At 46.7% G+C, this 23080-nt stretch overlaps 1 protein-coding gene across 1 annotated transcript in view; it reads left to right on the top strand.

The window, feature by feature from the left end:
• ASB3 (ankyrin repeat and SOCS box containing 3) overlaps window positions 1-23080 on the top strand; it is a 119565-nt gene that overhangs the window by 51062 nt on the left and 45423 nt on the right. Inside the window, exons 4-5 of the mRNA XM_083175236.1 lie at window positions 8861-8973; window positions 10817-10949. Of these exons, the coding sequence (XP_083031362.1) occupies window positions 8861-8973; window positions 10817-10949 (246 nt within the window). The remainder of the gene's footprint in view (window positions 1-8860; window positions 8974-10816; window positions 10950-23080) is intronic.

Consider the following 23080-nt stretch of genomic DNA (forward strand, 5'->3'; position numbering starts at 1 on the left):
ATACATGTTTATGTTTTTTCCTGTGTCGACCTTTTGCCTGTCGACCACCTAATGACTGTGGACCTTTTCATTGTCGACCATTCGACTGCATATGGTCTATCTCATTACTGCAGTTCTTCTATACACACACAAAGAGATTTATATTATTATTACACAGCCCTTGCCGCAGCGGTACAGAACGCGGGTCTTTGATGTCTCGTTGGATATTTGTTGGTTGCACTTGTGTAATGACACCACAGTGCTGCTCGCTAAGTCTGTTTATTTCCCAGCATTACAGGTTTACAGTGTACGTAGAGGGATGTAGTACAGGGGGGATGCTTCTTATCTGCGGCTAATAAAAGAGCGTTCCGGTACAAGAGAGCGATGGCGGCGGACAGGACTAAACGTGGGTGCGACAAATCCATAAGAAGGATGAAATTAATGTCAATAAAATTCTGGTTAATGGAAGTCCCTGTGTTTCCTAATAAGTGTATTGTATTTGCCTAAGGATGAAGAGACATAAGAGCATGTCATGGTATTAGTGTGTGAGCCTGACACTTCTAAGACACAAGAGTTTGGATAGTTGACAGTGAGGTATTGTAATGACCAGTGTCGGACTGCGGCATGATGGGAGCACCGGGGGAATGCCGTGGTAGGGGCCCATGCTTAGAATCCTGGATCCACTAGAGAGTGCAGGCTATGGACACTTTCATAAATATACTAGTTAAAAGCCTGTCAAAATAACGGCTTCTGTGATGTACTTTCACTTTGAGCTGTGACCGTTTTTAATTTCACTTTGAGCTGCAAGGATATTTTTGCGCCGTCGAGTGGCCTCTAGTGGTCACTGGCAGTACTTCACCTCATAGAGTGGTCATTAGTGTGACAGATGGCAATGGACCAGTATATAATATACTTGGAGTTATAAAAGCCACAAATTCTTTAAATATTCAACAAGGATTGCTAAATAAATGAAATATAAACATGCAGTAGCCCAACAGTTACACCAGCGTTTTCCTAAATCCCGTTGTGTAATCTTCATTAGATGCTGTGGTTCTGGTTCCTTCTTACGGTACATCGGCTTGGATCGGGAACCAGCAGTAATCAGCGTGAGGGAAGTGACACCGTCCAGCATGCAGGATCTTCCACTACTGGCAGCACTTTGCATCACACACTGGCACTGATAGATAAGAGACACATGTGTTTCATTAACCAGATCCATTCCAAGTAACTGTAATATTGTGCAGCAGATGGGCACAGCTGGCACTGGATGGTACAGACTGGTACTATATAATATACTAACTGTTCCCTATGCAGCCGATTAATAAGAAGACAGGATTTTGTGTGGTTTGAAGGATTTTAATTATTTTGTTTTTATATTATGGGATAGATTCAGTTCTATCACTTATTTTACAGAAAAAATTTCAAAATCCTGGATTTTACCTGCCAATTTTTTTTTTGGGGGGGGGGGGGGGGGGAGTGTGTCCCATCCTGAACCCTGGGTCACAGGGTGGAAGTTCAGGGAATTATAACCCGGGTTGATCTCACAGATACAGTACCCATGTTACAACTGTAAGTCCAAATGCTTGACCCAGTAGCTGTGCCCTGCGCTTACGTGCATGGTGCAGGATAATGTTATGAAGTGCACGCCCAATACCACGCAGTCCAGTTAGAACCCACTTGAAAGTGGCAAAGAAGATAGCAGGACAGTGTATACGGCTGTTGGCTCCAGTTACATGGGGTGAAATTTAATGGGATGCGATTTTTTTATTAAGGTTCTGAAATCGCACATTATCGCATTTTCCAAAATCGGGAATTTTTTGAAAAAAATCAACTATTTAATGGGATGCGAATTTGCGGGTGAAAAGTGCGATATGGTGCGATTTTTAGTCATGAAAATGTGCAAATTAGTGTACATGTGCAATTTTGGAGACATGGTAATGTGCGTTTTTTTGTTATAAAAATAAAAAAAAAACGGCATGGGGTCCCCCCTCCTGAGAATAACCAGCCCCAGGCTCAAAGAGCCGGTCCTGGTTTAAAAAAATCATGGGGTAAACCAAATAGGGGTCCCCTGGATTTTTTAAAACTAGCACCAGGCTCAATGGCTGGTCCTGGTTCCCAAAATATGGGGGACAAAGCAAGTAGGGGTCCCCCGTATTTCAAGAACCAGCAATGGGCCCAACCAGCCAGCAGGGTAATGCCATAGCCGGGGGGAGACTTTTTATACAAGTCCCCCCGGCCAAAGCATTCACCCCATGACCGATCAGCCTGGGCAGGGATCCTGGGGAAGTGGGGACCCCCTGAAATTTACCCGCCCAGGGATGTCCCGGGTGCCCCTGTGCGGTGGGCACCGTGCTGATGTTTGTGTAAAAATAGAAAAAACTAATATGTTGTGGAACTATGAATCCCAGCAAGCCTGCACCGCATGCAGTGGCTTGGAGAACCACAAGTCCCAGTATACGGGGCATTAAAGGACCAGCTGGGACTTGTAGTTCCACAACCGTACAAATATTGACACATAAGAAACAGTAAAACTTTATTACATACTGCAATCATCCACACATACATTACGTATGGTCCACCGATGTCCCGTCCTCTTCTCCATGTATAATCCATTTGGGTTCCTGTGGAAAGCAATCATACTCACTGTGGCCTGCGCTCTATCACACTGATGCACTCCCTCACCCTTCGTCCTGCGCTCTATCACACTGATGCCCTCCCTTACCCCTGTGGCCTGTGCTCTATCACACTGATGCCCTCCCTTACCACTGCGGCCTATGCTCTATCACACTGGCAAACTCTCTCACCCTGCGGCCTGCGCTCTATCACACTGGCAAACTCCCTCACCCTGCGGTCTATAACACTGACGCACTCTCCTGTGAGTCCTGTGCATGATCTTATCTCAGCATTATAACTTCTTGCCTGGGGTTTTGTTGTTTTCCAAGTATCGCTTGACATCGATTGCTCAGATTGTATTTTGCGTTCCTGATCAGTTTAGTGGCACGGTTTATGATATTCTTGTAAGTAATATATTGTGACAAGTAATACAGATAAAATGTATTGTTTAATTTTATTATTAAAGCAGCAATCTCATGCTTTTTTTTCAATTTTCTATATAATTCAATATTCTGAAAATTTTCCACTGTTGTAGGTGCGTAACATGGTAACCACAGTCTAATGGCATTTACATTGTAGTATGCAGAGAAGCTTTGGAATGCCCCTCTGAGCTCTGTTACCATTGTGACATCTTTATCTCCCCTCTGCCATCACAAGATGGGACAGATTCATGGAAACTTTAATACAGTATAGGAAAACAAATTCTCACCAGCAGGGCCCTCTTCCCTTGTGTGTGTTTCTGTCCTTCAGATGTACCATCATCTCCTGCCAACTGCCTACAAAGGCATTTTACCCTTGGGTTCTGCGCCCTGCTTAATATTTGAGCATTGTGAACACAGGCGTAGCCATGTATAGAAACCTTGTCCTTGTCCTGCAATGTTCTGTACTGTACTTCTTGTTCTTGTTTTGTTTATTCTACTATATTTCTATTTACAGTATGTACTGTTTGTGTACGGCGCTGTCGACCCCCTGTGGCCCCATATAAATAATCCATTTCTTTTTAAACCAAAGGACCTGGTATTTCCTTAAATCACTACTTTTATGAATTGATCTGGCTTTTTATTTACCCAGCATGCTGCTGCAAAAAGCTGCTTTCTTCTATGTATTTATTGTAGTGCCTCGTTGGACTGCCATCCCTGCTGTTAAACATATTTAAATGGCAAAATACCTGTTAATAAAGTCCTACTTTACTTCTGTTATATACCATTATGTGTTTTTTTTTTTTTGCCTTTGTTGGGCTGTAATTTTCTTTAGAACATTTTAGATTTTTAGAAGCCCAAAATGAAGTATAAAAAATGGGACTCGCTCCTAAAAATGCAAGTGCCTTTTGTGACACGGATTCAGTTTTTCTATCGTTGAAACCTGCTAATTTTGTTTATAGTTTGATACTTGTTTAAAAGGGTTGTTGCATTTGAAATAAGAACTGTACAGTACTGTTTTGATGTACTGTATATAGCCCTGTTCTGGCACGTAAATACAACCAAGAACATTTCCGGTGCCCTCTCAGAGGCTTAAGTTCATCCCAGTTGCCAGGGGGCAAGTTGGAGTTTGGTGACCCCCCTCCTTTAAAAAAAAAAGAAAAAAAGGAAAACCGAAAACCAAAAAAGATATTGGGCAGTATTCAATCTGGGAGTCCGAGTCCCACTCATTCCATATGCAGGGGGCGGGGACCCCTATTCGTTCAGACTGAAAAACAAAACTGGTCTGAAACGGGTATTTACCCATTGAAATGGTAAAAAAACAGCAAAATACCGGGTAATATGTGCGGCCTGAAAGGGGCATAATGAGTGCACAGTTTGAACTGTGTGGGGGTCTTGAGGACCGAGGTTGAGAACCACTGCTCTAGAAGGTGATAAATAAGTAAATTATGGTTGGTTGCCCATGCTAGATGAGTTGTGCCATATGTGGCGGCTCACTCACATCAAGCATCTAGAGCTGTATGGCATATATTGGGGCAGCACGGACAGCGCAATGGTTAGCATCACTGCGTCACAGCGCTGAGGTCATGGGTCCCATTCCCATCATGTCCCTAACTGTTTGTATATTCTCCCCGTACTTGCGTGGGTTTCCTCCGGGTACTTAGATTTCCTCCCACAAAAAATATACTGGTAGGTTAATTGGCTCCCAACAAAAATTAACCCTAGAATGTCTGTGTGTGCGTGTATATGTGGAAGGGAATATAGATTGTAAACTCCACTGGGGCAGGGACTGATGTGAATGTTCAAATATTCTCTGTACAACGCTGCAGAATATGTGTTCGCTATATAATAACTGGTAATAATAGTCTCTGTACAGTGCTGCGGAATATGTGTGCGCTATATAATAACTGGTAATAATAGTCTCTGTACAGCGCTGCGGAATATGTGTGCGCTATATAATAACTGGTTATAATAATCTCTGTACAGGGCTGCGGAATATGTGTGCGCTATATAATAACTGGTAATAATATTCTCTGTACAGCGCTGCAGAATATGTGTGCGCTATATAATAACTGGTAATAATATTCTCTGTACAGTGCTGCGGAATATGTGTGCGCTATATAATAACTGGTAATAATAGTCTCTGTACAGTGCTGCGGAATATGTGTGCGCTATATAATAACTGGTTATAATAATCTCTGTACAGGGCTGCGGAATATGTGTGCGCTATATAATAACTGGTAATAATATTCTCTGTACAGCGCTGCAGAATATGTGTGCGCTATATAATAACTGGTAATAATAGTCTCTGTACAGTGCTGCGGAATATGTGTGCGCTATATAATAACTGGTTATAATAATCTCTGTACAGGGCTGCGGAATATGTGTGCGCTATATAATAACTGGTAATAATAGTCTCTGTACAGCGCTGCAGAATATGTGTGCGCTATATAATAACTGGTAATAATAGTCTCTGTACAGCGCTGCGGAATATGTGTGCGCTATATAATAACTGGTTATAATAATCTCTGTACAGGGCTGCGGAATATGTGTGCGCTATATAATAACTGGTAATAATATTCTCTGTACAGCGCTGCAAAATATGTGTGCGCTATATAATAACTGGTAATAATATTCTCTGAACAAGGCTGCAGAATATATGTGTGCTATATAATAACTGGTAATAATATTCTCTGTACAGCGTTGCGGAATATGTGTGCGCTATATACTATAACTGGTAATAATATTCTCTGTACAGCGCTGTGGAATATGTGTGCGCTATATAATAACTGGTAATAATATTCTCTGTACAGCGCTGCAGAATATGTGTGCGCTATATAATAACTGGTAATAATAGTCTCTGTACAGCGCTGTGGAATATGTGTGCGCTATATAATAACTGGTGATAATAGTCTCTGTACAGCGCTGCGGAATATGTGTGCGCTATATAATAACTGGTAATAATAGTCTCTGTACAGCGCTGAGGAATATGTGTGCGTTATATAATAACTGGTAATAATAGTCTCTGTACAGCGCTGCGGAATATGTGTGCGCTATATAATAACTGGTAAGAATAGTCTCTGTACAGCGCTGCAGAATATGTGTGCGCTCTATAATAACTGCTAATAATAGTCTCTGTACAGCGCTGTGGAATATGTGTGCGCTATATAATAACTGGTAATAATAGTCTCTGTACAGCGCTGTTGAATATGTGTGCGCTATATAATAACTGGTAATAATAGTCTCTGTACAGCGCTGTGGAATATGTGTGCGCTATATAATAACTGGTAATAATAGTCTCTGTACAGCGCTGTCGAATATGTGTGCGCTATATAATAACTGGTAATAATAGTCTCTGTACAGCGCTGCAGAAAATGTGTGCGCTATATAATAACTGGTAATAATAGTCTCTGTACAGCGCTGTGGAATATGTGTGCGCTATATAATAACTGGTAATAATAGTCTCTGTACAGCGCTGCGGAATGTGTGCGCTATATAATAACTGGTAATAATAGTCTCTGTACAGGGCTGCGGAATATGTGTGCGCTATATAATAACTGGTAATAATAGTCTCTGTACAGCGCTGTGGAATATGTGTGCGCTATATAATAACTGGTAATAATAGTCTCTGTACAGCGCTGCTGAATATGTGTGCGCTATATAATAACTGGTAATAATAGTCTCTGTACATCGCTGTGGAATATGTGTGCGCTATATAATAACTGGTAATAATAGTCTCTGTACAGTGCTGCGGAATATGTGTGCGCTATATAATAACTGGTAATAATAGTCTCTGTACAGCGCTGCGGAATATGTGTGCACTATATAATAACTGGTAATAATAGTCTCTGTACATCGCTGCGGTATATTTGTGCGCTATATAATAACTGGTAATAATAGTCTCTGTACAGCGCTGCGGTATATTTGTGCGCTATATAATAACTGGTAATAATAGTCTCTATACAGCACTGCGGTATATTTGTGCGCTATATAATAACTGGTAATAATAGTCTCTATACAGCACTGCGGAATATGTGTGCGCTATATAATAACTGGTAATAATAGTCTCTATACAGCACTGCGGAATATGTGTGCGCTATATAATAACTGGTAAAAATATTCTCTGAACAGCGCTGCAGAATATGTGTGTGCTATATAAGAAACTGGTAATCTATATATATAAAAATCGATGTGTGTATGTGTGTATGTTGCCTATGGACTCCAAAACGGCGTGACCGATTTTGATGAAATTTTCAGGCAATCTTCAGATTAGCCCAGCGGGTGATCCTGTGAAGATTCGTAGTGATCGGATCAACAGAATTTTTTTTTTGGCAATTTTCACCAAAGTTGTGCAACGGAACCAGATTGACCATCAACAAATTGTCACCAAATTTAATCGAAATTTAATCGAGGAAACACCACGGATGGCAAATTCAAAGGCGAAGACGTACCGGTTCCACGCATACTGATGATTTCCAACGGTTCCAATTCAAGCGGCTTCAGTTCCCTTTTGCGTCTTGCCTTCGCTATTACCATCAACAAAGCACAAGGCCAATCGTTGACTATTGCTGGCTTAAATTTGGAAAATTCATGTTTCTCACACGGCCAGTTCTAGCGGCTTGCTCCCGAGTTGGCACACCGAAAAATGTATACGTTTTTACTCCAAATAAAAAAACAAAAAAACATTCTCTATCCGCTGGCCTTAAGGTGAATTAATAAAATAAATATAATGTCCCATTTGCCTTAAATACATGGATTTTTTTTTTTGGGGCGTAGCAAGGCGCTGTACCTATAGATATCTGCTAAAACTTCATCACATGACCGTCCCCATCCATCCACCAGAAGTCTGGCTATAGATAATTAGTGCTTACCGTGTGAAGCCGGGCAGGTCGCTAGTAAATAATAAATTGAGACTAGATGTATGACTACACATCTGTACCTCAGTGATATCACTTTAATTTGGGCCCCATAAGGGCTGAATCTGCTGTGTGTAGGTTGCAGGAAAAGTGCAACTGAAAAAAAGCCAATTTTCAGTATAGGATTTAGCATTCATTATTAGCCCCACCCACAATGAATAATTAATTGGACTTTATTTGTGTGCCAATAGGGGAAGACTTCCATGTTGTACTCAATGAAGGTGGTGGCCTGTGGCTGCTCCAGAGGAGGTGCTGCAGCACAGTTCAAAACTCAAATAGGGGAGAAACACCAACTGCCAGTGAGTCAGTTTGGAATGGCAGTTGGTGCTGCTCCCCTATTTGAATTTTGAACTGTGCTGCAGCACCTCCTCTGGATGCCACCTCTACACTAAAGTTCCATACACACTGTGCGACTATCATCGCTGGGGGGAAAGCCACTCTGTGCATACACACTGAGCCGCTTCCCACCCTGCCCGGCGCCGTCAGCGGGGGGAGGGCGGATTTGCATAGTGCAGCAGATGAGCGGCTTTCCCGACAATGATGCAGGAGTGTGCAGTAGCGCTCACATCGCCGGGCCATACACACTGGACGGCTTTGAGCTGAAAGCCGCTCATACTTGCTGTTCAAAGTCGCCCAGTGTGTATGGGCCTTTACACTTAATGTGCTGAAAAGTTGGTATTGGTAGCAGTATGGGATTTGGGGAGGGGCGAGGGCACAGTAAGTTTTGTGTAGGGTTCTAAGAAACCTTCATATTTCCTGCTCAAGTTGCCTGTTGTCCACATATTTTTTTGTATTAATATGTTACATCCATAGGCGCAGCTGCTGCACCTGTAACATCCTGCAAGTAAAGTAAATGAAAAATGAAGGTCCTACTTACACTGTATATACTGAGATTCTATTGTTTACAATCACATTTTATTTTTTGCACTCCAGCTGTAGAAAGTGGACGTGAGGATGTTGTCCGGCTGCTGCTGAAGTATAAAGCAAATATTAATGGGCCCCATTCTTGCTCAGGATGGAATCCCATACACCAAGCCTCACTTATGGTAAGCCACATCTATGTGTGACAGGACAGACCAGCGAGCCGCATATGAACTGTTCGGTATTCATTTGCTCATGTCTAGTTTTTCTTTCAGCAACAACAGAAGCTTTACGCTTTATTTCAGAGCAGTCCTTTGGGTTATTTGACTCGTTCTTGTGCCATAAGTGCATGTTCCACCATGTAGGGAAGGGTCAGATTTCAATAGGTTGGACACCACGATGAAAATGAGACATTTAGGCCTTTAGGTCCTTCATGTACCGGTGTGTATACACAGTGTCAATAAATAAATGTCCTGATACACTATAATGTATCAAATAAATGGGTACTTGTGTATTATCACGGCGGCAGTTACGTGGTCAGCGTAGCGTCCCTGTCAGAATCAGCGTAGTGTTCCCGCGGCCAGTGTAGTTATTGTAGTCAGCGTCCCTGTTAGTATCAGCTTTGTGTTCCCACCCGTTCGCGGCTAGCTGGAGCTTACGTAGTTGGCGTAGTCAGTCAGAGTTACGTAGTTAGCGTAGTCAGTCAGCCATTTTAACTTGCCTGACATGACAGGTGTGAGTGTGTTCCTGAAACACCCCCACTCTCCGGTACGCATCCTCCCGACCTGTTCATACCCCCACTATCCACGCCAGCCTGAAGCATGGCGAGCGTAGCACGGTACGTGTCCTCTCGACCTGTTCATACCCCCACTATCCACGTTGGCGTGGAGTTGACTTTATAAAGTGTGGCGAGCGCATCGAGCCACGCGGAATACATGTAAAGTAATCCGCGTCCGTTCGCCTCGCTTCGGGCTCGGTGGCTCGCTGCACTCGCCACACTTTATAAAGTCAACTCCTCGGTGACGTGGATAGTGGGGGTATGAACAGGTCGAGAGGACGCGTACCGTGCTACGCTCGCCATGCTTCAGGCTGGCGTGGATAGTGGGGGTTTGAAATGGAGGCATTTGCAAGTATGTAACATGGAGCACTGGCAAGTGCGTCATTTATTGTGCATGAGACGCACTTGCGCCCGCGCCCCCCCTTTGTGCACGAGATGCACACGCTACCGAACCCCTAACCCTGTCCGTCTGCCTTAAGCGGACACGGGCAGGGTTGCCGTACCCTGCCGCAAGAATTAATGAGACGCACAAGCATCTGAGACGCTCGTGTGCCTCAGGCTGATGGAGCACCTCTCCGCGGGTGCAAGCATGATCGCCTCTCTGCCGGCGTCTGCCATCGCAGGGGATCTGGCGGTTACCGGCGCTGTGTGAGAGCCGCTCACTAGGCTTGCCGGGGCTGCCGGGGACAGAGCTGCAGCTCGCAGGGACAGTACAGTGACTACGCTGCCTGACGGGGACACTACGCTGACTACGCTAGGCAGCCGTTGGGCTATGCTGAAAATGTAGCAAAGCCTGCCGCCGTGAAACTACACAAGTACCAATAAATGTTGCTGATGATGGTTCAAATTTGCAAACTTCAATGTAACTGGCCGGGTAGTTTTGACAGTATTGGTTTTCACAAAGTCTGCTGCCTAAGTGTTTATGATGGTAATTTGTATATGCTTCTAATGAAGGGCCTGATTCAGGTTGTAATATGCGCGGGGATGTATAATGAAAACAAAAAAATCCCCGATAATGGCAGCTGTCGGCATCAGTTGAATTTCCAATTGGTTTAAAGACCTAATAATGCCATACACAGATAATATATTTGGTAAGATTTTAAATATAAAAATTCATATACTGTGACAGACCTGATATTATACTGTGCATTTAACCTCGTAGGTTTTATGTTACCTTTGTCATTTCCCACATGTATTTGGGATGACTTTTTATGCTGCAATATATTTGATTTCAGCCCCTTTATCCTCAGGAACGTACTGACCTCATACAATTGCTTCTTGAGAATGGGGTGGACAAGGAGTGCACAGATGATTTTGGTATTACACCATTATTTATCGCAGCACAGTACGGAAAGTATGAGAGCCTGAGACTGTTATCCCAGGGTGAGTACAATGTGTGACGGGTGCGGTGTGTGTTTTATTTTGAGCATTGTAACATCAGTGATTCCACCTATAATGTTTTACTTTAGGCACTATTGGGGGGGGGGGGGATTGTGTCATCAGACAGGGAGACTGATTCAGGATTGTGTCATCAGGCAGGGAGACAGCCTATCATCTTCCGTGTCACAGTCATGTGTCCAAAACACCGGGCCTGAGGCTTTCACACTGCAAAATGGATTGGCTTTGAACCGTGTAGGATCCTTCTTTTAACACAGTTTGAATTACTAGGTTCTTTGACACGGTATTTTGACTATGGAGCTTTCACACCGCACCTAGAACGGTGTTGACACGCTTAAAAACGATATCATCAACAATTTCCCGCTGAACTTCCCACAAACAATATAGTGCACACACACAGACCGATATCGGTAACGATAAAGCTCAGTGACGTCATCGAATCCCACTCTGAAGAGCTAGAAGTTCATCACAGAGGGCAGTATTCAATGCCTGGGGCGAGCTGTGACAGCTCGCAGGGTCAGTATTTAACTGACGCCTGCACACGCTATTTCCCCCATGCCGTTTTGGAGCGAGGGGGAAATGGCGTATGCTCGTGGCTAAATAAAGCGGGCTCTCTGCATTAGCCATGAGCCTCGCTGTTTGGGGGATCGGATTCCCCCGGAAAGTTGGGTGAGCGACCGCCATGGGGGTTAAACGGCGAGGATCGCTAGTGTTCTGCCAACCCCGCCATTTAACACCATCGTCTGCCGCATTGAATACACCCCAAAGTGTCTCATTGGCATCAATGGGTTGTTGTTAATATCAGTCTGTGGCTCCAACCTGGGTTATTCCCGGGTTGGTGTTGTTTACACCACACACAGATACAGTCTCTCTTCTGCCCGTGCTTGGTGATGACATTATCTCTAAACATTGGGAAATCCAGATCTCCCGGTGGGATTTGGCCAAACTGGAACCATCCAGGCACCAGAGCGCTGGCAGGAGGTGTGGGAGATATTACACCCTCCTCATATGACCAGGGGTAAAAAACGAAAATGGTCCACACCTTACGAGGAGACCGTAATCTCCCTCCCGGTGACAGCTGTCGCACACACCATCCGTTTTTTACCAAAACCCCATAGTATAATGAAGACCCGGGTTGAACGACCTGGGTTATCCATTTACACTGCTCATTAATCCCGGTCCTTCCAACGACCTGGGTTATCCATTTACACTGCTCATTAATCCCGGTCCTTCTTAGGTTGCTACCTTACTGGGTTGGATTCCTGGGTCACTGGACCTGTTTTTTTTTGTGTGAGCCATTTCCAATGAGCCGTATCACCGGTTACGATGATGGTAACCCAGGTTTTAGCAGCAATCGATAGGTATTTATTATGTTACTAGGTGATTCATCGCGCCCTACGGGCGCTCTTCACACCGTCGTAAGGGGCTGCGCCCCCTTAATTTGTGAACATTTGTATATGAGAAATATGGTTAGAATTGTATGTAAGATGGCCTGTATTGCAACTTGAGTTATAGGTGAAATGTGTTAAATAGAGAGCATATGATGTGGAAGGGGGTGTGTATTGTTTTGTTTAATTAAAAAGCGGTTACAGAGTAAGATGTACATTGATAGTGTGGATGGTACAGTGACATTTGTGGGTGTGGGGGGGGGGGGCTGTGTGTGCATGTTGTTTAGGTGTGTGTGTGCAGTAGTATAGTAGGGTGTTTCTGAGTCAGTGGCTCCCCACTGGCGGAGGTCACGACACAGGAAAACAGGAGGCTGGGTAGTGATAGGGGTCTGTGGGCATAAGGGGGACTAAAGAGGAGGGTGGGAGATACTGTGCAGCTTCTGCCAGTGGGTGAGGGTCTAGCGTGGCAGTACAGGAGTACAGGATGGTGGCCCTTAGTCAGTGTCTCCTCCTACTGGGTGGGAGTTCGGGTGCATGAGAGCAGGAGGCTGGGCTATGAGGCATGATAGGGGCATGTGGGCAAAACAGCGTCAGCAAACTCCCCAGTGGTGGAAGTTACGGTTCAGGAGAGCAGGAAGCTGGGTAGTGATAGGGGTGTGTGAGTATACGGGTGACTAAAGAGGGGCTTAGGGGTGCCGTGAATTGTGGGAGGGGCGCGGGGGTGCCGTGAATCAAGGGAGGGGGGGCGCAGGTGTCGGCGAATCGCGGGAGAGGGCGGGGGTCCGCAAAGCGTGGGAGGGGGCGTGAATTGCGCGAGGGGGGGTTGCGAATCGCGGGAGGGGGGTGCGCGGGGGGTCCGTGAATTGCGGGAGGGGGGGGGGCACGGGGCGCGATGAATTGTGGGAGGGGGGGCGCGGGGGGTTGCAGTGAATCGCTGGAGGGTGGGTCGCGGGGTGGGGGTTGCCGCAATGACAAGAGGGGGAGTCAGGGGTAGGGAATCGCGGTAGGGGGGGTCGTGGGGGGCACCGTGAACCACGGGAGAGGGGGCCCGGGGGGTTGGCGCGAATCGTGGGAGGGGGTCGCGGGGTGCCGCGAATCGCAGGAGGGGGGTGTGTCACGGGGTGGGGCCGCGAATCGCGGGAGTCACCGGGGGTGGCGCGAATTGCGGGGGGTGTGCTGCAAATCGCGGGAGGGGGGTCGCGGGGGGTGCCGCGAATCGCCACAAGAAAAAATCAACACAGAAAGTTCAACACATGTAAATGTTGACATAAGTGTGGCACTTCATTGGTGTCCATGTCGACACATGAGAATGAATATGAAAACATTGAAAAAGTGAAAAATAAGTCTTGTCAACCTTTTTCATTGTCGACCATAGCCATGTCAGTGCTTTGCATGTGCCATTTAATCGTGGGGATGCCGTGAATGGGGGGGGGGGGGGGAGGGAGGGAGGTGCATACCTCCCAACATGACCCTCTCCAGGAGGGACACATTGCTCTGTTTCTGGACTTTCTTCTTAATTTATGGATTACCATCACCTGTGCTTAAACACCTTTCTTATCAATTACCCTGTTTAAAACAGGTGATGACAATCATAAATTAGGATGGAAGTCCACAACCCAGCGTTACAGCTCCAGACACACTTTGAGTGACAGATGTAGCCAAATATATAAGAGATTTAAAAAAATATATTTTAATTATCATTTTTTATTTAAAAACAAAGTAATTCCAGATGTACCTCAGCAGCTTTAGAAATGGTGCATTCACCTGTTGTGTAGTTCTCTCTTACAAGACTTCTGCCATGTCCCAAATCTCCTATATAACAGATGATCTCACTAACGCAATATTCCGATGTATGACAGAGATTCCTGTGTTTCCCATACTGTAACTACCTGCACCCTCCCCCAGTATGAATATTTCAGGTGCTGTCATGCATTATTAATGTCCCTCTCCTTCCACACAAATGGCCTGCTTGTTTTCACAGCTGCGAGCAGCGTACTGCCATTTGTCTTGTATGGCTCCCATCAAGTACATAGATGTCCCACTGACAGCAACAGATTCAAACTTTCTTTGGTTCTATATTTACTTTGGTCAAGAGAATACCCGACAATGGTTTCTTTTTATCGGTCTAGACTTGTCCGTCTTCCGGCTGTCTATGTGCCGCATGCCATCATACAAGGCCGCACATTACAATGAAAAGTAAGGGGGATGGGTATTTGGAAGTTTGTTTATTTTTTGGCAAATGTCCACTTACATATAAGACTGGACATTTATACCCCAATTGGATCCAATTGTCCTCAGGGTGCTCATATTTATACCCAAGATCCTTAGCTAGAAAAATTCTAATGCAAATTCTAGCTAAGGATCTTGGGTATAAATAGGAGCACCCTGAGGACAATAGGACACCTTGATGAAGCTGGCAATCTGACCAGCGAAGCGCGTTGGTATTTCTGGACTGTGTTACCTATTGGACTGTGCAACCTGTTGGACTTTCATTGGATATTCTCCACAGCACTGGATTGCAATCTGCTGTATGCCGCATTGCCTTACCTGCCTATTCATCTGACCACCTGGTCCCATCTATCGGATGTATTGAGACCCCAATAATCGGGAGACACTAACCGTGCCACTTGTGAGGTTTAAGATCGGTCCCGATATCCAACTCAGGGCCGGTCCCTCCAGCGACACCCCGGAAATTATTATTATTATTATTATTATTATTATTATCGTTTATTTATAATAATAATAATAATAATAATAATTTCCGGGGTGTCGCTGGAGGGACCGCCCCTGAGTTGGATATTGGGACCAATCTTAAACCTCACAAGTTTAAAGATTCAATACTGGGACTCCATTTGTTTGGGATTACTGATCTGGATGAGTGCAGGCTACTATTGGGTCCAAATATTTGATTCACATACTTATATCTTTTATTTTATATATGTATTAACTAAATTGTTTATTAAAAGTGTTTTTCAATTGATTTACTGGACTATATTATTCATTGAAAGCGCTGCTTTAACACTTTTTGCTTCTCTTTTTTTACCACCCTGTAACTTAACAGGATCTGATTGGCCAGTGATAAAGTACCAGGCACTTTATCACTTCTCCTCCCTCATCACTGCTTCATACATCTACCCCAGAGTACCAGGCACTTTATCACTTCTCCTCCCTCATCACTGCTTCATACATCTACCCCAGAGTACCAGGCACTTTATCACTTCTCCTCCCTTATCACTGCTTCATACATCTACCCCAGAGTACCAGGCACTTTATCACTTCTCCTCCCTCATCACTGCTTCATACATCTACCCCAGAGTACCAGGCACTTTATCACTTCTCCTCCCTCATCACTGCTTCATACATCTACCCCAGAGTACCAGGCACTTTATCACTTCTCCTCCCTCATCACTGCTTCATACATCTACCCCAGAGTACCAGGCACTTTATCACTTCTCCTCCCTTACCACTGCTTCATACATCCACCCCAGAGTACCAGGCACTTTATCACTTCTCCTCCCTTACCACTACTTCATACATCTACATTTCTCTCTAACCATTTATCTACCCCAGAGTACCAGGCACTTTATCACTTCTCCTCCCTTATCACTGCTTCATACATCTACCCCAGAGTACCAGGCACTTTATCACTTCTCCTCCCTCATCACTGCTTCATACATCTACCCCAGAGTACCAGGCACTTTATCACTTCTCCTCCCTTACCACTGCTTCATACATCTACCCCAGAGTACCAGGCACTTTATCACTTCTCCTCCCTTACCACTGCTTCATACATCTACCCCAGAGTACCAGGCACTTTATCACTTCTCCTCCCTTACCACTGCTTCATACATCTACCCCAGAGTACCAGGCACTTTATCACTTCTACTCCCTCATCACTGCTTCATACATCTACCCCAGAGTACCAGGCACTTTATCACTTCTCCTCCCTCATCACTGCTTCATACATCTACCCCAGAGTACCAGGCACTTTATCACTTCTCCTCCCTTACCACTGCTTCATACATCTACCCCAGAGTACCAGGCACTTTATCACTTCTCCTCCCTTACCACTGCTTCATACATCTACCCCAGAGTACCAGGCACTTCATCACTTCTCCTCCCTCATCACCGCTTCATACATCTACCCCAGAGTACCAGGCACTTTATCACTTCTCCTCCTTTATCACTGCTTCATACATCTACCCCAGAGTACCAGGCACTTTATCACTTCTCCTCCTCATCACTGCTTCATACATCTACCCCAGAGTACCAGGCACTTTATCACTTCTCCTCCCTCATCACTGCTTCATACATCTACCCCATTATTTTTTGGCTTCGGACTTTCTATAATTAAGAGCAATTAGTAGCCATGACCTGTTACAGACTGCTACACATTCTGGGGGTAATTCCGGTTGTCCACCAGACTCGGCCGCCGAATGCTGGTACGCCCGCCCCCTCCTTGCACACATCGGCCCCCTGTGCGAATGGGCGGGGGATCCAAACAGACCTGAATAAGGTCCTCTGACCGAAGACACTGCTATACTATTTTATATAAGCTACAGACATTGTGGCTTTTACTACGTGCAGCTACTCCATTCCGATGTTCTGTGATCAGCAATCTCACACTAACTTTCTGCTGTGCAGCACATTGCCTGAGACCTGCATTTGTTCCTGATCACATTGCATTGCATCTAAGAAACATTTGAAGTACAATAAAAAGCCCAATGCTAGGTGGACTGGCTGATGTCCAGGCAGGGGGTGGTGTGCAGGCAGGAGGTGGTGTGCCGACAGGGGGTGGTGTGCCGGCAGGGGGTGGTGTGCCGGCAGGGGGAGGTATGCAGGCAGGAGGTGGTGTGCAGGCAGGGGGAGGTATGCAGGCAGGGGGAGGTATGCAGGCAGGGGGAGGTATGCAGGCAGGGGGAGGTGTGCAGGCAGGGGGTGGTGTGCAGGCAGGAGGTGGTGTGCAGGCAGGGGGTGGTGTGCAGGCAGGGGTGGTGTGCAGGCAGGGGTGGTATGCAGGAAGGTGGGCAGGATGCTGGGTGGTATACGGACATGGGGTGGTATACAGGCCCGGGGTGGTATACGGACATGGGGTGGTATGCAGGCAGGAGGTGGTGTGCAGGCAGGGGGTGGTGTGCAGGCAGGGGGTGGTGTGCAGGCAGGGGGTGGTGTGCAGGCAGGGGGTGGTATGCAGGCAGGTGGGTGGTATGCAGGCAGGGGGTGGTATGTGGGGTGGTATACGGACATGGGGTGATATACGGACGTGGGCTGGTATGCAGGCAGGGGGTGGTATGTGGGGTGGTATACGGACATGGGGTGATATACGGACGTGGGGTGGTATGCAGGCACGGGGTGGTATGTGGGGTGGTATGCAGGCAGGGGGTGGTATGTGGGGTGGTATACGGACACGGGGTGGTATACGGACACGGATTGGTATACGGACACGGGGTGGTATACGGACACGGGGTGGTATACGGACACGGGGTGGTATACGGACACGGGGTGGTATACGGACATGGGGTGGTATGCAGGCAGGGGGGGGTATGCAGACAGGGGGTGGTATGTGGGGTGGTATACGGACATGGGGTGATATACGGACATGGGGTGATATACGGACATGGGGTGGTCTGTGGGGTGGTATACGGACATGGGGTGGTATACGGACGTGGGGTTGTATGCAGGCAGGGGGTGGTATGTGGGATGGTATGCAGGCACGGGGTGGTATGCAGGCATGGGGTGGTATGCAGGCAAGAGGGGGTGGTATGTGGGGTGGTATGCAGGCATGGGGTGGTATGCAGGCATGGGGTGGTATGCAGGCAGGAGGGGGTGGTATGTGGGGTGGTATACGGACATGGGGTGATATACGGACGTGGGGTGGTATGCAGGCACGGGGTGGTATGTGGGGTGGTATACGGACACTGGGTGGTATACGGACATGGGGTGGTATGTGGGGTGGTATACGGACATGGGGTGATATACGGACGTGGGGTGGTATGCAGGCAGGGGGTGGTATGTGGGGTGGTATACGGACGTGGGGTGGTATGCAGGCACGGGGTGGTATGTGGGGTGGTATGCAGGCAGGGGGTGGTATGTGGGGTGGTATACGGACACTGGGTGGTATACGGACATGGGGTGGTATACGGACACGGGGTGGTATACGGACACGGGGTGGTATACGGACACGGGGTGGTAAAGGGACATGGGGTGGTATACGGACACGGGGTGGTATACGGACACGGGGTGGTAAAGGGACATGGAGTGGTATACGGACACGGGGTGGTATGCAGGCATGGGGTGGTATACGGACACGGGGTGGTATACGGACACGGGGTGGTATACGGACATGGGGTGATATACGGACGTGGGGTGGTATGCAGGCGTGGGGTGGTATACGGACATGGGGTGATATACGGACATGGGGTGGTCTGTGGTGTGGTATACGGACATGGGGTGGTATACGGACATGGGGTGGTATACGGACGTGGGGTGGTATGCAGGCAGGGGGTGGTATGTGGGGTGGTATACGGACATGGGGTGATATACGGACATGGGGTGATATACGGACATGGGGTGGTATGCAGGCAGGGGGTGGTATGTGGGGTGGTATACGGACATGGGGTGATATATGGACATGGGGTGGTCTGTGGGGTGGTATACGGACATGGGGTGGTATGTGGGGTTGTATACAGGCACGGGGTGGTATGCAGGCATGGGGTGGTATGCGGAGGCGGGGTGGTATACGGACATGGGGTGGTATGCAGGCATGGGGTGGTATACGGACATGGGGTGGTATGCGGAGGCGGGGTGGTATACGGACATTGGGTGGTAAGCGGAGGCGGGGTGGTATACAGGCACGGGGTGGTATACAGGCACGGGGTGGTATGTGGGGTGGTATACAGGCACGGGGTGGTATGCATCCCCTCCTGCATTTGCTTTGCTCTGGATCACATACTGTATACTGCACTGCTGCCAGAGGCTTGGCATTCCCGGTCCGTGCTGAATCAGGCCCATGGTTTGGACATAGATGAATATTGACTTCACATTTTTCTTCATAAATAAAGGCCGCTATTATGCCAGTGATCTATAATATGTCACACAGTACGTATCGTTATTATCCTCGCATGCAAATGTGTCTGCAATCTAACCATAAGGAAGTGGAATTACTGTGCGTATTGTCCATGCTGACGCCATGTTTACCATTCCTGGGAAACGCTCCCATTTCTCAAAACCAGCTGGCCTGTGTAATTAGCATTTGGGATAACATGGAGGACAGGGCCGCCCCATGCTTCAGCAAACACTCTGGCAACATGTGCACGGCTGAACATCCGCAGTCTTATTCTGTTGACACAAGAAATTGCTATGTATTTTATCGATCAGCATTCCTGAGACTGCCTGGCCGCCGTCCAGGGGTACACCGTTATTCCTGGGCTGAAAGCAAACATAGATTAGACTAAGCACACATGCGAGGGACCGGAGGCGAATCCAGAGATTACGGGGCTTATTGACGAACGCTTGTATTTGCATATAAATTGATTATACTAATTAAATCGCATATTTCCATTTCTCTAATATTAATGATATTTTAGATCTGCGTCTTCTATAGTAAAAAAAAAAAAAACCTTATGTAATTTCATTTATTTAGTTTTATATGGTTTATGAGGCTCTTCGGAAGAATCATTTAAGAATGTACAGTACATGATTGTGTGGCAAGCCCACAAAGGGGGGTAATTCAATCCTGGATCCCGACTGTCGAAATGTTACAACAGTTGGAATCCTGCTCTGTTATCGGCCAGCTCGACAGTTTATCGACAGGCAGATTTAAATTTTCCGCCTGTTGAGTGGCGAAAAAAGGGGGCGTGCCGGCAAAAACATAGAGGCAATATTGGTATGGGGGTGATTCATAGAGGACACACAGAGTCAATATTGGTATGGGGGTAATTCATAGAGGACACAGAGAGTCAATATTGCTATGGGGGTGATTCATAGAGAACACATAGAGGCAATATTGGTATGGGGGTGATTCATAGAGAACACACAGAGGCAATATTGCTATGGGGGTGATTCATAGAGAACACATAGAGGCAATATTGGTATGGGGGTGTTTTATAGAGAACACACAGGCAATATAGGTATGGGGGTGATTCATAGAGAACACATAGAGGCAATATTGGTATGGGGGTGATTCATAGAGAACACATAGAGGCAATATTGGTATGGGGGTGATTCATAGAGAACACATAGAGGCAATATTGGTATGGGGGTGATTCATAGAGGACACACAGAGATAATATTGGTATGGGGGTGATTCATAGAGGACACACAGAGATAATATTGGTATGGGGGTGATTCATAGAGGACACACAGAGGCAATATTGGTATGGGGGTGATTCATAGAGGACACACAGAGATAATATTGGTATGGGGGTGATTCATAGAGGACACACAGAGATAATATTGGTATGGGGGTGATTCATAGAGGACACACAGAGATAATATTGGTATGGGGGTGATTCATAGAGGACACACAGAGATAATATTGGTATGGGGGTGATTCATAGAGGACACACAGAGGCAATATTGCTATGGGGGTGATTCATAGAGGACACACAGAGATAATATTGGTATGGGGGTGATTCATAGAGGACACACAGAGATAATATTGGTATGGGGGTGATTCATAGAGGACACACAGAGATAATATTGGTATGGGGGTGATTCATAGAGGACACACAGAGATAATATTGGTATGGGGGTGATTCATAGAGGACACACAGAGATAATATTGGTATGGGGGTGATTCATAGAGGACACACAGAGATAATATTGTTGAGCAGATTACCACTGCAGTTGAGGGGCAACAAAGTAGGAAGCCCAGAATCGACCGATGTTTCGGGTCTGCGCATGCGTATCGCCGAATATACGCATGTGCAGACCCGCGGCATTCGTACACAGTGGGGCGGGCAGCATCCCCATGTGAACGCAGGCACGGCGAAGCCTGGAGGGTGACTGATGTCAGCGCACGCCCCGTTCTCGGCTATTTCCAAGGCAAATAAAAGTCAGCCTAGACTGACTTTTATTTGCGAATGTACACTGCTTAACGAGCAGACCTGAATCAGGCCCAAAGTGCTCATAATGTATATACAGAGTGACGGGTACTGAAGTGACCATAAAGTATCATGTAGGTATTCATAGACGGGAACATAGACGGCACTCTGCATCGGTTGAATTAAACAAGGTGTATTAAATGTGCAATACATGTGTGTGTAATATATATACACACACACACATATACACACAACACACACACGCACAATTAAATGTTCCATGGAATCTCCGGTGCTCTTGCCCGGTGTTCCTGTAATGCAGTTTTTGCTGTATGCCTGTAACTGTAAACAATAGAAGCGCTGTGACTGATGTATGTACTATCGGCCTTTACACTGGGGTTTCCTACGGGGCTTCCTTTGTGATTCTGGAGATGCATCCCTTCACTTCAGCTCTTCTCACAGCCCCTAATATTTGGATGCAGGCAGCATTGTCCTGTCTCTGTAGGCTGGCATTAGCTTCTCCCGCTGCAGACTCACTGCTGAAAATCCTTTCAATCATCCTTGTAGTCCTCCCTCCCCCCCCACATATGCTGCACTTGCTGCCGGTCTGCTTGGATCATCCATCATTTATCTGGAGATTAACAAGAGCTGATTCCTTCACATTGCAATGCTGCAGCGCACGTACCATATTGTGCCAGGGTGTACTAGTCCAATACCGTATTGTGCCGGGGTGGACTAGTCCTATACCGTATTGTGCAGGGGTGGACTAGTCCTATACCATATTGTGCCAGGGTGTACTAGTCCAATACCGTATTGTGCCGGGGTGGACTAGTCCTGTACCGTATTGTGCCGGGGTGTACTAGTCCTATACCGTATTGTGCCGGGGTGTACTAGTCCTATACCGTATCGTGCCGGGGTGTACTAGTCCTATACCGTATTGTGCCAGGGTGGACTAGTCCTATACCGTATTGTGCCAGGGTGTGCTAGTCCTATACCGTATTGTGCTGGGGTGGACTAGTCCTGTACCGTATTGTGCCAGGGTGGACTAGTCCAATACCGTATTGTTTCGGGGTGTACTAGTCCTATACCGTATTATGCCAGGGTGGACTAGTCCAATACCGTATTGTGCCAGAGTGGACTAGTCCAATACCGTATTGTTTCGGGGTGTACTAGTCCTATACCGTATTGTGCAGGGGTGTACTAGTCCTATACCGTATTGTGCCGGGGTGGACTAGTCCTATACCGTATTGTGCAGGGGTGTACTAGTCCTATACCGTATTGTGCCGGGGTGGACTAGTCCTATACCGTATTGTGCCAGGGTGGACTAGTCCTATACCGTATTGTGCCAGGGTGTACTAGTCCTATACCGTATTGTGCAGGGGTGTACTAGTCCTATACCGTATTGTGCAGGGGTGTACTAGTCCTTTACCGTATTGTGCCGGGGTGTACTAGTCCTATACCGTATTGTGCCCGGGTGGACTAGTCCTATACCGTATTGTGCCGGGGTGGACTAGTCCTTTACCGTATTGTGCCAGGGTGGACTAGTCCAATACCGTATTGTTCCGGGGTGTACTAGTCCTTTACCGTATTGTGCCGGTGTGGACTAGTCCTATACCGTATTGTGCCGGGGTGTACTAGTCCTATACCGTATTGTGCCGGGGTGTACTAGTCCTATACCGTATTG

This window comes from Crinia signifera, chromosome 3, assembly GCF_055691185.1.
Source record: "Crinia signifera chromosome 3, ASM5569118v1, whole genome shotgun sequence".
In the NCBI taxonomy this organism is placed as follows: Eukaryota; Metazoa; Chordata; class Amphibia; order Anura; family Myobatrachidae; genus Crinia; species Crinia signifera.